The 14,032-nt window shown below is 39.5% G+C and overlaps 1 protein-coding gene across 1 annotated transcript in view; it reads right to left on the reverse strand.

The window, feature by feature from the left end:
• LOC150089290 (cytochrome c oxidase subunit 6A1, mitochondrial-like) overlaps window positions 1-9,049 on the reverse strand; it is a 110,984-nt gene extending 101,935 nt beyond the window's left edge. Inside the window, exon 1 of the mRNA XM_090368469.1 lies at window positions 8,839-9,049. Within this exon, the coding sequence (XP_090224595.1) occupies window positions 8,839-8,932 (94 nt within the window). The 5' untranslated portion in view covers window positions 8,933-9,049. The remainder of the gene's footprint in view (window positions 1-8,838) is intronic.
• Window positions 9,050-14,032: the final 4,983 nt, after the last annotated feature.

The raw sequence follows: 14,032 nt of genomic DNA on the forward strand, positions 1-14,032 counted from the left end.
TGGCGCATTCCCAATAGGAAATGGCACATTCCTGGAGGGTGCATTCCCTCCTGGCCCGATGAACCCAATTTCCAATCATTTCGAGAGGACAGGAGGGTGCGTATCTGGCAGAAACCACACGAAGCTATGCACCCATCATCAACAAGGAACTATTCAGGCAGGTATATGGTCTGGGGTGTGTTCAGCTGGCACACGTTTGGACTTCTGGTACACCTAAACACATCTCTGAACAGTCCAGGCTGTTGTCCATCCTTTTAGACCATCTGCATCCCTTCATAGTCATTGTTTCTTCCAGCAAGACAATTCACCTCCCCATGGTTCTAAGGACATTCCGCAGATTTTACCACCATGGAATGGCCTCCCAGTTCATCACACATGAACCATCTTTGGAATGCTGTGGAAAGGTCCATAAGAGCTTTGGATTCTCCACCCAGGAATGTGATGGAATTATAGACAGGGGTGCAGCAAGAATGGGTGGAAATATCTGTGGAACACTTTTGTGAACTAGTGGACTCAATGCTACACCATGTGACTATCCTTCTCTGGGCAAAAGGTGGGCCTACCCATTACTAGGTAGGTATCCCATGATTTATATCCACTCAGTGTAAATCTTAATCACAATGTGATTAAGATTTACACTCATTGTGATTAAGATTTACGCTGAGTGGATATAAATCATGGGATACCTACCTAGTAATGGGTAGGCCCACCTTTCACCCAGATAAGGATAGTCACATGGTGTAGCATTGAGTCCACTAGTTATATACCAGGAATTATCAAAAACAGAAACCCATGATTTTCTGTTATTATATAAAATACATTAATGCTATTTTATATATGAATAAAAGTACATAGTTTGTACATACATGTAGATGCTCCTAAAACATTTATAGAGTGGTTAGCTGAAGATGAAAAACAATATTCATAATCTATAACATTAAAGAAGATATGATCCCCTTTCAAATGAAGAACAATTAAACTATGGTAATGCAAAAATAAGTCATATTTGTCAAACAAAACTTCCAAGTGAATTTAAAAACAAAGAACGTTATTATAATAAGTTAGAGAGCATGATCAATTAACCAGAAAATTTAGATGTGCAGCTCAGTTATTGTAATTTGGCGTATAAAAATCACGATTTTATTCCAGTAATTAGACATAATTTAAGTGGTTATGATTCACACTTATTTATTAAGGAATTCATTGTCATCATCATCAACCATTTTCAATCCATTACAGGATGAAAGCTTCTCAGCAACTTTCCAGTTCCTTCTGTTTTGTGCAATGGCCCTCCATTTACTATCCACAAACTGTTGAATTTCATCTGCCTACCTCTGTTGTCTTCCAGGTCTTCTTTTGGCTCCTCTTGGGTACCACTCTGTTATTTTCTTAGTCCAACTGTCATCATGTCTTTGAGCTATGTGTCCTGCCCAAGATCATTTCAGTTGTTTAGTTTTAATAAGAATGTCCTTTACTTGTGTTTGCTGCCTAATCCACATGTTTCTCTTTTTATCCAACAGTTTGATCCCTAATATAATTTGTTCCATTCGTCGCTGTGTAGTTTCATCTTCTCTTCAATTCTTTTGGTGAGTGCCCAAGTTTCACTTCCATAATTCATACATTGGTTCATTATTTTACCTTTCACACAAATTTGCATATTGTTCCTCAGTATGTGACTATATTTCCTGAATGCTATCCATCCAAAATTTATTCTTCTGTTGACTTCCAGCTATTTATCATTATTACAGCTAATCACTTTTCCCAGATAAGTATATGAATCAACATATTCAATTACTGCTCCTTCAATAATTATATCATTTCTGTGGCATACTTGTTCATCATTACTTTTGTTTTAGTCATATTCATCTTTAGTCCGAAATCCTTACTAACTCTGCATACCTGATTAAGATCTTCCTCTAATTCTTTGGGATCATGGCTTATAATCGCAATGTCATTTGCAAATTGAAAATAGTTTAGGTACTCTCCATTCACATTGCCTCCTTTCTGCAACTAGTCTAATCTTCTGAAAGCTTCCTCAATGGCAGCAGTAAATAACTTCGGAGATATTGCATCTCCTTGTCGAACTCTTTTCTCAATTTTAAATTTGCTACTGTCTTTGTCTAATCTAATAAAGGAATTAGCATTACCTTTGTCTTCAAAATCAATGTATGGGTATCTATGCCTTGTCTTTCCAGTGCCCGAAACATTGCCTTATGCTGTATTAGTTGAGAATCCTGTCCTAAAGCCAGCTTGCTCTTTCTGTTGATTCTCATCAAATATTCCAACAAGCTTATGCAGCATCAGCCAAAAAAAAAATAAAAAAAATAACCACTTCCACTTCACCCCTCTGTTCGTTCGAAATACCTGTCCAGCTGAGCCTTAAATTTATTTAGGCTATCAACTTCCACGACAAGGGATGGAAGTCTGTTCCACCAACCAACCACCCGATGGCTAAAGGCAAATTTCTTCACGTCTATCCTACATCTGTCCTTCGTGAATTTGAATTTATGCCCTCTCAGGTGATTATTCTGAGCAAGAGGAAGAATCCCATCAGCATTGAGCATGCTCAAACCATTCAAGGCTTTATACACCTCTATCAGATCACCTCGCTGGTGCCTAGTCTCCAGACACTGTAATTTGCAAACCTTAAGCCTTTCTTCGTAAGAGCACCCCTTTGTTCCATTCACTAATGTACTCTTTCCAGCATCTCTACATCCTTCTTGAAATGAGGCCTCCAGACCTGTATACAGTACTCTAGGTGTGGCCTGACCATTGCCTTATACAATGGAATAATCACCTTATCCCTGCTAGAAAAATTCCTATATATCATCGACAATACACCATGAGCTACTCTTGCAGCCCGTCTGCACTGCTCAGAAAACTTCATATCTGCCTGCACAACCACCCCCAGGTCCCTTTCATTCTCTACCACTGTCAGTGTAGTACCACAGAATTGATATGTTGCTCTGGGGTTGCTGTTTCCCATATATAGTACTTTACATTTGTCAATGTTATTCTATCTAATCTGTTAGTAATGACCCTTATGAACTTGTAGATGTGAGACAAAAAGCTAATTGCACTATAATTTCCAATTTCTGATTTATCTCCTTTCTTATGCAGCAAAATTATGATTGCATTATTCCACTCCTTAGGCCTTTACTAACATATTTTTGTGAACAGTCTTGCCAGTTTGTGTTATGTCTCTTCCTCCCAATTTTACCAACTCTACAGTAACTCTTCATCTTCACTCAGGGCTTTCTGATTCTTCATTTTCTTCAGTGCATGTTCTACCTCATCAGGAAGGATATCGGGTATGTCATATGCATTGCTAATTTGTGATCCATCTTCCCCACTGCTGGCATCATTCCCTCGCTCCTTATATAATTCTTTATAAGTACACCATCGCTATTCTTCAGTTTCAGTATCATTTGTCTTTCTGTATTACTGCTCATTGCTGCTGATTTAAGTCCTTTGTTTTCCCTCAATACTTGTTCTACTTTTCTTGTGTTTAATCTTATGTCCTCTCTGTCTCTTTCTAATGGCTTTACATAACTTAGTATACTCAATTTTGTCCTTGTCAGTGTTTAGCTTGCTCTTCATTTGTTGTTATTATTTGGTTTTTTTTTAGGAGCATTAGCAACTAAGGCCATATTGCTCCGAGGATATGCGGTGGTCATTCCCTGACCTTTCCGTGTCCTCCGTATTTGGTGGGCACGGGCTCAAACCCTGGTCTAATCAAGAAGTGTGTGCCACTGCCACTCCTGCCCACCTGGCTATGGAGGCGCCCTTTTATTTGTTGTCTTCAGTTCATCACGACAAGTGCTTGTTCTTTGGATTTCTTTCTACCTATAGGTTTCTCGGGCTTTATCACTTTCAGAAAGTTGTTGTATTCCTCGTCAATATCTTGGTCCTGAAAGGTCTGCAGAACCTCCAACTTGTTCTAAGTTGCATACTGCTTTTTCTCCTCTTCTGTTATCCTAAAGACCTTCGTATTATTCACCCGATTCACTTTTTTTCCTTTCTTTTCTTACATATCAAGTGTGCATCTTACCATTCTGTGATTCCTTCCAACATTTACCTTGTTTGGGATGGTAACATCATTCACAATATATCTTCCGTTAGTGAGGATGAAATCGGTTTCATTAGTTGTTAATCCATTTAGGCTCTTCCATATCCACTTTCTGTTTGCCTTTTTCTTGAAAAACTGCTGTGTTTGCATGGCAACTATACTGTTTATTATGTATAGTTACCAAGTGATCAAGACCAATCAGTGTAGTAGTGTAAGTGTACCATAAATTGGTGTTGGGTTATGTTTTTATATTATATGATTGGTCACATAGTCTAGCTGGCAGGCAGCAAGGCTGCCACCAGCTAGTTACTATCTTTGACACAAGTGGAGCTGGACCATAGATCTGTCTAGCAAAGGCATTTCTCATACCAATCAGGTCAATGTATTGACCTTCAAAACACTAACATTATGAAGAAATAGAGAAGACTGAAAAGAATAGATGCAGAAAAGTTAAGTAGAGAAGAAAGAAAAATAAAAGGAAGAATAAACTCGAAACAAGAGCATGAAAGCAAAACAATCAATAAATTGAAGTGTTCTGAAGCAAAATGAAGTCTTCTCTGCTCCTAACCAATTGGGCACATTCTGAAATGATGGAACATAATATACTTTGAACAGAATGAACAAAGAACTATTCATAGCTAAGCAATTTAGAAGATTCCTGATAAGCATCCACTCTTTGCACAATGGGAACAAACTATTTCCTTTAAATAACATCTAGCCATATGTCCATAATGAAGACATTAGCATTAGTAGAGGCATTTGATGCAAGAAAGCAAGCTTATGCAGCATCAGCCAAAAAAAAAAAAAACCCACTTCCACTTCACCCCTCTGTTCGTTCAAAATACCTGTCCAGCTGAGCCTTAAACTTATTTAGGCTATCAACCTCCACCACAAGGGATGGCAGTCTGTTCCACCAACCAACCACCCGCTGGCTAAAGGCAAATTTCCGCACGTCTATCCTACATCTGTCTTTCCTCAATTTGAATTTATGCCCTCTCAGGTGATTTTTCTGAGCTAGAGGAAGAATCCCATCAGCATTGAGCATGCCTAAACCATTCAAGGCTTTACACACCTCTATCAGATCACCTCGATGGTGTCTAGTCTCCAGACACTGTAATTTGCAAAACTTAAGCCTTTCTTCGTAAGAGCACCCCTTTGTTCCATTCACTAATCTTGTTGCCCTTCTCTGTACTCGTTCCAGCAGCTCTACATCCTTCTTGAAATGAGGCCTCCAGACCTGTATACAGTACTCTAGGTGTGGCCTGACCATTGCCTTATACAATGAAATAATCACCTCCTTATCCCTGCTGGAAAAATTCCTGTATATCATTGACAATACTCCATGAGCTACTCTTGCAGCCCGTCTGCACTGCTCAGAGAACTTCATATCTGCCTGCACAATCACCCCCAAGTCCCTTTCATTCTCTACCACTGTCAGTGTAGTACCACAGAGTTGATACGTTGCTCTGGGGTTGCTTTTTCCCATGTGTAGTACTTTACATTTGTCAATGTTAAACTTCATTTGCCACCTCTCAGCCCATCTGCTCAACCTTTCCAGATCCTGTTGCAGCAGCATAGTGTCAGTAGTGTCCTTGACAACCCTGCCAACCTTTGTATCATCTGCAAACTTGAACATTAAGCTTGATATACCATCATCAATATCATTTATAAATACAGAAAACAATAATGGACCCAACACTGAGCCCTGAGGGACTCCACTAATAACATCTGTAGCACATTTTAGTTAAATAACACCTCTTTTACTTATGACGTTGACAACCAAGAAAATCTTCTCAGAATGCACTAGAAAATGCTTAACTCTATAGCTCACAGTTAAATATCCAGTTTCTATTATTATCATATTGACTAACTCTTGAAAAACAAACTTTACATTCCTTAACAATCTGCTCCTCTCCAAGTCCATACTCAAGTAAATTCTGCTTATATAGCTCCTTCATTAAATCTTGCACTTGAACCGAAAACTGAACTATCAAAAATAATGTGGTGGCAGTTTCAATGGGTTACTCACAGAAAACCATAAATTTTTGAAATGCACATTTCACTCAAGCAACTCAACATCCTTACCAACCTCCTACTATTTGACTGCCCCTACATTCCTTAATCCTTTAACCTTCAATGTACATAGTGATGACCCAGATTCTTCCAACAAAATTCTCTTAATTTCAGCACTACTGACATGTTTTGCAGAATAGCAACCTTAGTGTAAGAAACTGCATTCTGAAAATCACTGTGAGCACACAACACCTCAGTGAACAATTTTCTTGAATTATTGAACTTGCATCCTTGTAATGGGATGCTTGGGTAAATATACACCAGCAGGTGTGTTCTTTCAATAAATTCACTATTCTGTTCATAGGACCAGCAAAAGCGTCATTAGATTGTTCCAATCGCTCTTAACATGAATAAATGGAGTCCGTGACTTTGCTATTGCAGAAACCTGTCCAGTAACTGTAGAGGAACATAAAGAGGAAGGCACCTCTGTAGAATCCCTTTTACCAAACAATTTTAACCATCTTGAGCTGCAAACCCTCACTAATCAGCCATTGCATGTCACATCTGCATGAACCAGTTCTAAGCTCAAAGTTTCTACTGTCTCCAATTTGTATGCAGATTCCACCATCAGAACTGATTCACATTATTATTAACACATTTTGCATGTTGACCACTCATAATCTCTGGTTCAGTACAGCTCCTCCCAGGAACCATACTGAGCCAGAGTTGGATGAAATAGGGAGGTTTTTTTTTTTTTTTTTTTTGGTTGATGGTATTTTTTTTTTTTTTTTTTTTTTTTTGGATGATAAGCATGCTTTCTTGCATCACATGCCTCTACTAATTCTAACGTGGTTTCTGTGATTGGAGCTTAATGATACAAGGGCAGCTAAGGCCTAAATGTGTCTCTACCATTCCCTTGCACATAGGATTATGAGCAGCATGTTGATGTTAATTAAATAGCAGTGATAAAGTTTGATCCATCTAAGGAAGATAAGGTCTGTAAAATCTGATGTAGTTTATAGAATATGTAGTGCTAGAGTGCCCTGCAGGCTGAAATCTGAAAAGTGCAAGACCTGATATTAGAAAAATAGGAACTGTCAATTAAGATATATTGGCAGTGAGCTGGATTTCACATTAAGTGCACTGAGGAGAACTTTCACCCAAATAAACAGAAATGGGTAAGATAAGTGTGGGCAATGCGTAAATGTGCCAATATGACTTCTTGTCTGTTTTAGCTGGAGCTAGAAATCCATTTTTCCGGTTCAGTTTTAATTTGATAGTGTCAGTTCTCTCCATATCTGTGCCAAATTAAGGTTGCATGCTTTTTGGATTATGCTCTTAAAATACATGTAGGGAACTACAGAAGAAGACTGCAGCAAATGGTCAGTTCATTTTGCAGCCTGATCTGCTGTTTCATTTCCCAGAATACCGTGTTCTGGTATCCAGCATAGTTATTTCTTTATTCTGTTCTTGACAGCATTAAAGGTGAATTTTGATGTCTTTCAGTACTGGATGGGAAGAGGAAATTTTATTACTAATAGTCGATACTGCACTGAGGGAATCTGCATAAACTATGACTGGCCATGAGAAAATATTACAGATTTTTATCAAGACTAGGTGGACTACATACAGCTCAGCTGTCAACATGCAACATTCCAGGGGCAGTGAAATACTGTCCATAAAGGAAGGATAAAGTCTGCTGCAACTACATGGCTGTCAGATTTTGCACCATCAGTGTATATTGTGCATTTATGGGAATTTTTTGAAGTATAAACAGCATGCAGTTGGTGTAAACTATGGGTCCTGACAGATCTAAAAAAATTGACTTATGATACTTGGTAACATACATACATACATACATACACCAGGGACTCAAATCTGATGAGTATGGGTTTGGCATGCCCAGGGTCCTGAGCCAGATATCATCATTGTTCTCTTTCTTGGCAATTGATTCTATTCTCTTCTCTTCTCTTCTCTTCTCTCCTCTCTCTCTCTCTGGGTAATTCAAAAGAAAAAAATTTTTTTGGCTGGTGCAGCAAAAGCTTCAGGCTTTCTTGCACCATATAGCTAATAATAATAATAATAATAATAAACCACCCATCATGATGGATTGTAAAAGAATTAGTGTAGTTGATTACAAAACGAACGGTGGAAATGAATCGCAACTGCTACAAAAATAATGACGAGACTGGAATAAAATATCTGCATATCACTTAGCAGCAAGAATGCCGTAAACTGCAATCGAAACGAGAATGGTCGGGTGGAGACCTATTCTCTCCAGATTGAAGATATAAGCACAATTCAAGTTTACTATCCATTGAGCAGATCTCCTATCACAGGTAAAATATAAATTAGGCAAAAAAAATTAATCTTCAGAGCCCCGGCCCTGCAGGTTCAAATACCAATCATCGACGCCAGTTTTACAGCTGCTTAGAGGACTACACGCAACAACTCAGTTGTTATATTACTAAAAATTTGGGATGCTAAGTAAAAAAAAATTAACTCGTTACAAAAAAAAATAATAATAATAAGTCAATTAAGCCAGTAGAAACAGAGAATGCAGAGTCCCTCACGCTCTCATACGCACTGCTTGAATTCCGATATTAATCAGTAATACGACTTGGATTCAGGAATCAATCTTCATCGACCAGAATCAGAAAATAATGGTCTCTAAATGTTGCGTTTGCAGGTTTCCATGTTTAAAAAGGCCAAAAAAAAAAAAAAAACAGGAAAATAGCAACTGTAACTATATTTACCTGCCACTTCCACTTTCTCATTTCCACCATGCACAGAACGTGATAATAACATGTGAAAACGTCTAAACAAAACTTTCATCACCGCAGCCATCATTTCTTCCTATTTCAAATCAGCTAGACTAAGCTGCTTCCCATGAACTACTCAGTGCTGCTTTCTATAGACCTGCCCACACAGTACATAACTTACTTCTCTGTAGGCGTGCTTTAATCTTCAAATACTGCTGCCACATGCCCCCTTTAAACAGTAAAAAAGAAAATGTTATTTTTAATAGTTCCACTTTTGTACGATACACTTTCTTTTTTTTTTTTTTTTTTTTTATCTACGTCAGATATTGCACTCTTACTTAAATTGAAGCCGTTAGCTTCGATCAAAACGGGAAAAAGAAACTTTTCCAACCAGTCGACGATCTTAGTATTACTATTAGCACAGGTGGGTAGCAAAATTAGTAGGATCCCCTCCACAGCCTGGAAAAAGCCTACGGCGATGGCTGGAGGAATTTTTATGGGCCTTTTTCACAATGTGGCTGCATTAGCCAGTCTCAGGCGAGGATAGCATGTTCTTTCTCCAGGAAAACAGAATATCGACCTCAGAACACACTCCGTTTACAGACAATATACACTGAGCAATATGCCCTTAGTCGCTGATGCTCCTTAAACCCAACTTTTCAATTAGCCATTGGAACACAGAGAGAGAGAGAGAGAGAGAGAGAGAGAGAGAGAGAGAGAGAGAGAGAGAGAGAGAGGGACTAAAACTCCAAGTATTTCTGTTTGATGGGGACAAAGAGGACATAGTGTGCTTGTTAGGTAATTAGCATTAGCATTAGTATAGGCATACGACGCAAGAAAGCAAGGTTATGCAGCATTAGCCAAAAACAAAAACTTCCATTTCACCCCTCCATTCGTTCTAAATGCCTGTCCACCTCAGCCTTAAATTTATTTAGTCTACCAACTTCCACAACAAAAGATGGAAGTATGTTCCACTAATCAACTACCCTCTAGCTAAAGGCAAATTTCCTAAAATCTATTCTACAACTGTCTTTCCTCAATTTGAATCTGTGCCCCTTCAGGTTCTTAATCTGAGCAAGAGGAAGAATACCATCAGCATTCAGCTTGCTCAACCCATTCAAGGCCTTATACACATCAATCAGATCACCTCGTAGGTGATCTGATTGATGTATATAAGGCCTTACTCACCATATACCCACCACGGGCTGCAATTTGCAGAATTTAAGCCTTTCTTGGTAAGAGCACCCCTTTGTTCCACTCACCAATCTTGTTGCCCTTCTTTGTGCGTACACGTTCTAGCAACTCTACGTCCTTCCTAAAATGAGGCCTCCAGACCTGTACACAGTACTCTAGGTGTGGCCTGACCATTGCCTTTTATAACAGGATAATCACCTCCCTGTCCCTGCTAGAAAAATTCCTATATATCATGACAAGACAATATGACCTGCCCTGGCAGCCCGTCTACATTGCTCAGCGAACTTCATATTTGACTGCACAATTACCCCCACGTCTTTTACACTTTCCACTTCCCTGAGTGTAGTACCACACAGCTTGTACGTTTCTCTTCGGTTATTGCTAACCAACCATAAGGAGTACTTTGCATTTGTCAATGTTAAACTTCAGTTCCCACTTCTCAGCCCATTAGCCCAACATATCTAGATCCAGTGCCTGTAGCATACTGTCTTTACTGTCGTTAACAGTCCTGCTAACCTTTGTATCACCTGAAAATTTGGACATTAAACCTGATACGCCTTCAACAATATCATTGATAAATATGGGCCTAACACACCGAACCCTGAGGAACTCCACTAATACCCCGGGGGCTCACATCTGGTGAGTATGGGCTTGGCACACCCAGGGTCCTGAGCTGGATATTATCATTCTTCTCTTTCTTGGTGATTCCCTTCTAATTTTGACACTCTCTCTCTCTCTCTCTCTCTCTCTCTCTCTCTCTCTCTCTCTCTCTCTCTCTCTCTCTCTCAGGGTTACTCGGGAACTGTTTTTTTTTTTTTTTTTTTTTTTTCCTGGTGCAGCATAAGCCTCAGGCTTCCTTGCATCATATGGATAATAATAATAACATTTGTCCACGAAGAGCAGTGTCCATTCATTACCACTCTCTGTCGTCTCCCACTCAACTCTTCCTTTATCCATTGTAGCAACTTACCCTTAATGCCATAGCCATACCTCTCCAATTTGTACAGCAGTCTTCCATGTGCAACAGTATCAAAAGTTTTCCTGAAATCCAAGTATATAATATCAAAATTATTTTTGGCATTCAGTTCCTTTGCGACGACATCATAGTATCCAATCAAATCGGTCAGACAAGACCTCCCTTTAACAAACACATGCTGTGTCTTAACTATTATTGCAGTCCCGTCTAGATGATCCTCCTTTAACCAGTGACTCTATTATTTTCACCGGAATAGCCATTAAAATAACAGGTCTAAAATAACAGTTACTTGTATCACCTTTTGAACCCTCTTTGTGAATTGGTGATACATTTGCCAACCTACAGTCCATGGGTCCTCCCCTGAGTCCAAGGAAGCTTTAATAATTATGGCTAAAGGTTTGCTTTCCATTGCTCCGTCCTTTAATATAACTGGATAGATCCCATCCACCCCATTTCTCCTCCACTTTGCTCTCAGTTATTACAAAATCACTTAGCTCCCTGTTATAGTTTGATAAACTTTTGGCATTCCCCTCATTGAATAACTCCTCGTGTGTATGGATGTAGATGGAAAATACTCATTCAGTGTATCGGCATGTTCATCAGTAGTCAACCCATCTATGTTAAGTGGTAAAATCTGATATATCCGTTTCTAGAGTTTACATAAGTAAAGATATCTTTGCTGTTTTTCTTTGCATCTTTGCCAAAGATTTCGCGTAATCTGCCTTCGCCTGCCTAACCTTCGTTGTGAATTGATTACAGACTAGCTTATATCTGCCATAGGCTTCTGTGTCACCTGATAATTTATATGCGTTCCATACGTTTTCCTTCTCTGCCACGAGCCTCATTAATTCATCTGACTTTCATTTAGGCCTCAACCTTGAACAGTATTTCTTCGTTGGAATGAAAAGCCTAGTAGCTTCCAAGATTAAGTAACTGAAGGCTTCCCATTTAGAATTCAACGTTGGTAACATCATCAGTTGATCCCGCAGAACATAATATAAAAACTGTTTGAGACTCCTGTAGTCACCTTTACAAAATCAAAAGCCCTTCCCATTAGCATTGATGGCAGTTACATCTTTAAGTAATTCCGATATCAGTACATTGTTATCACTGTCACCCAGTGCTTCTATTATCTGAAAATTCTTAATGCATGAATAATCACTGCTGATAATCAGATCAAGAGTATTACTCCCTCTGGTTGCCTCTCGAACGTGTTGCTGTAGAAAACAGTCATCCAATAAATCCACAAATGTTTTGCTAGTGTGCAAGTGACCAACACGTTCCAGTCATTATCTATAAAGTTAAATTCTCCCATTAAAACATTCTGATTTACTGGCCCACTCTATTTCTCTGGACAATTGCTCATTGTACTCATCAGATTCATTTGCCCGATAACACACACCTAATCTCATTTTTCCTTTCCCAGTGCTTATGTCAAACCAAACAGACTCAACATTGCATTGTCCAACATCAGTTGGATGCACTTCCTTAGATTTTATGTGTTTCTTGACTAACAACATAACCCCTCCTCCATTCCTGTCCTGTCTATATTTTCTGTACACATTATACTCCCCAAATCTCAATTCTGCACTGCTTATATCTTTGTGACACCATGTCTCTGTTATTCCAACAATATCTGCCTTTGATGTCTTCATTATCACTTCAAGCACATCAAATTTTAACCATACCACTAGCATTGGTGTACATACAAGTATACATACACCGTTACCCTAACACAGCCCATGTATTTATTTGTTCCCCTATGACTCCCAATAGTCCTGGAAATCTCCATTGCCTTGCTTTCCATTCTACTGCTCATTCCAATAGAAGCAGTGCAAGAATCACTTTTGCCTCTGCCTGCGGCACTGTTAATCTTTTAGTCTGTGCATCCCCTCTTCTAGCAGTTTTCTGACCCACCTAACCCTGCCTCGATAGAATCAACAAATATTCTTGCACTCTTTCTATTTAAACGTACCCCATCCCTGTAGAAGCACTCTCTCCTGTCAACAAGCACGGACTAGGCTGAAAAAATTCTATACCTTGAGCCATTGAGCGACTCGTGTACAACAATACCACCATTTGTACCCTTAAAAGATGATATCTGCTCAACAACATCATAAGCCGTTGCTCCTGGCACGCATACGCTGGTCCTGTTCCACCAATCCTTCTTGCATAGTATATTCCCCGTCTCCCTGAGAATAGAGTCATCAACGATATAACTGCACTTAGTGGCACTGTGCAGATGAAAGATGATTATGTGGTGGTGTGGTGTTTCCGTTGTTCAGCTACCCATTTAGTTACTGGGAGGCACGATCACCAAGGAAGGCACTTCACCAAAAAACCTCAAGGAGCCAGGACAGGAGCAAATGCGGACGTCTGACGGACGTCTGGTCCTTGCAAATGAGGGGGAAGGCCCATATGAAGATAAAAATTGAGACAATGGAAGAAGCAGGATTCGAAAGTGAAAGCAAAAGGATAACACTAAGAGAACTCTCCCGAGGTGAGTAGCCGCTAGGTAAACCTATAGTATGTGAGGTCCCCTCAAGAAGGATGGGAAAGTAAAAGTGCCAAAGTGTGGGTGAAGTTTGACCCACAAGACCTTAGAAGTTTATCTCTGGACACCAAGCCAACAATGTATGTGTTGGGTCTCCCTACTGAAAGGAATTCCACACTGGCTGATCGAGATCGGCATTTAACCCCATTAAATGGGGTTAAATGACTTGGCAGATGGTCCACCTATTTATCCCACTCAGAGGTTAAAGCAATTGCCATATCCCACGAGTTTCCCAGATGGGGAAGCCAACTCCAAGGGCTATTGTCAATAAAGTATCCTACCTGGAAAAACCGGGATAGCGAGGGTCGATATCCATTTGAAGGTTGCCAGACCTTCAATTGCAATCCATAAAGTTGATTTTCATATGTCTGGTTCCAGTAGCTGGACGTTCTGTTTAGGTGGTTGGCGAAGGGCTGCCAAGGGGTACTCTCTGTGCTTGAACGCCTTGGTAGCAAAATTAGAAA

This window comes from Mastigoproctus giganteus, chromosome 2 (genome assembly GCF_048544385.1).
Source record: "Mastigoproctus giganteus isolate SK-2022 chromosome 2, ASM4854438v1, whole genome shotgun sequence".
Classification (NCBI taxonomy): Eukaryota; Metazoa; Arthropoda; class Arachnida; order Uropygi; family Thelyphonidae; genus Mastigoproctus; species Mastigoproctus giganteus.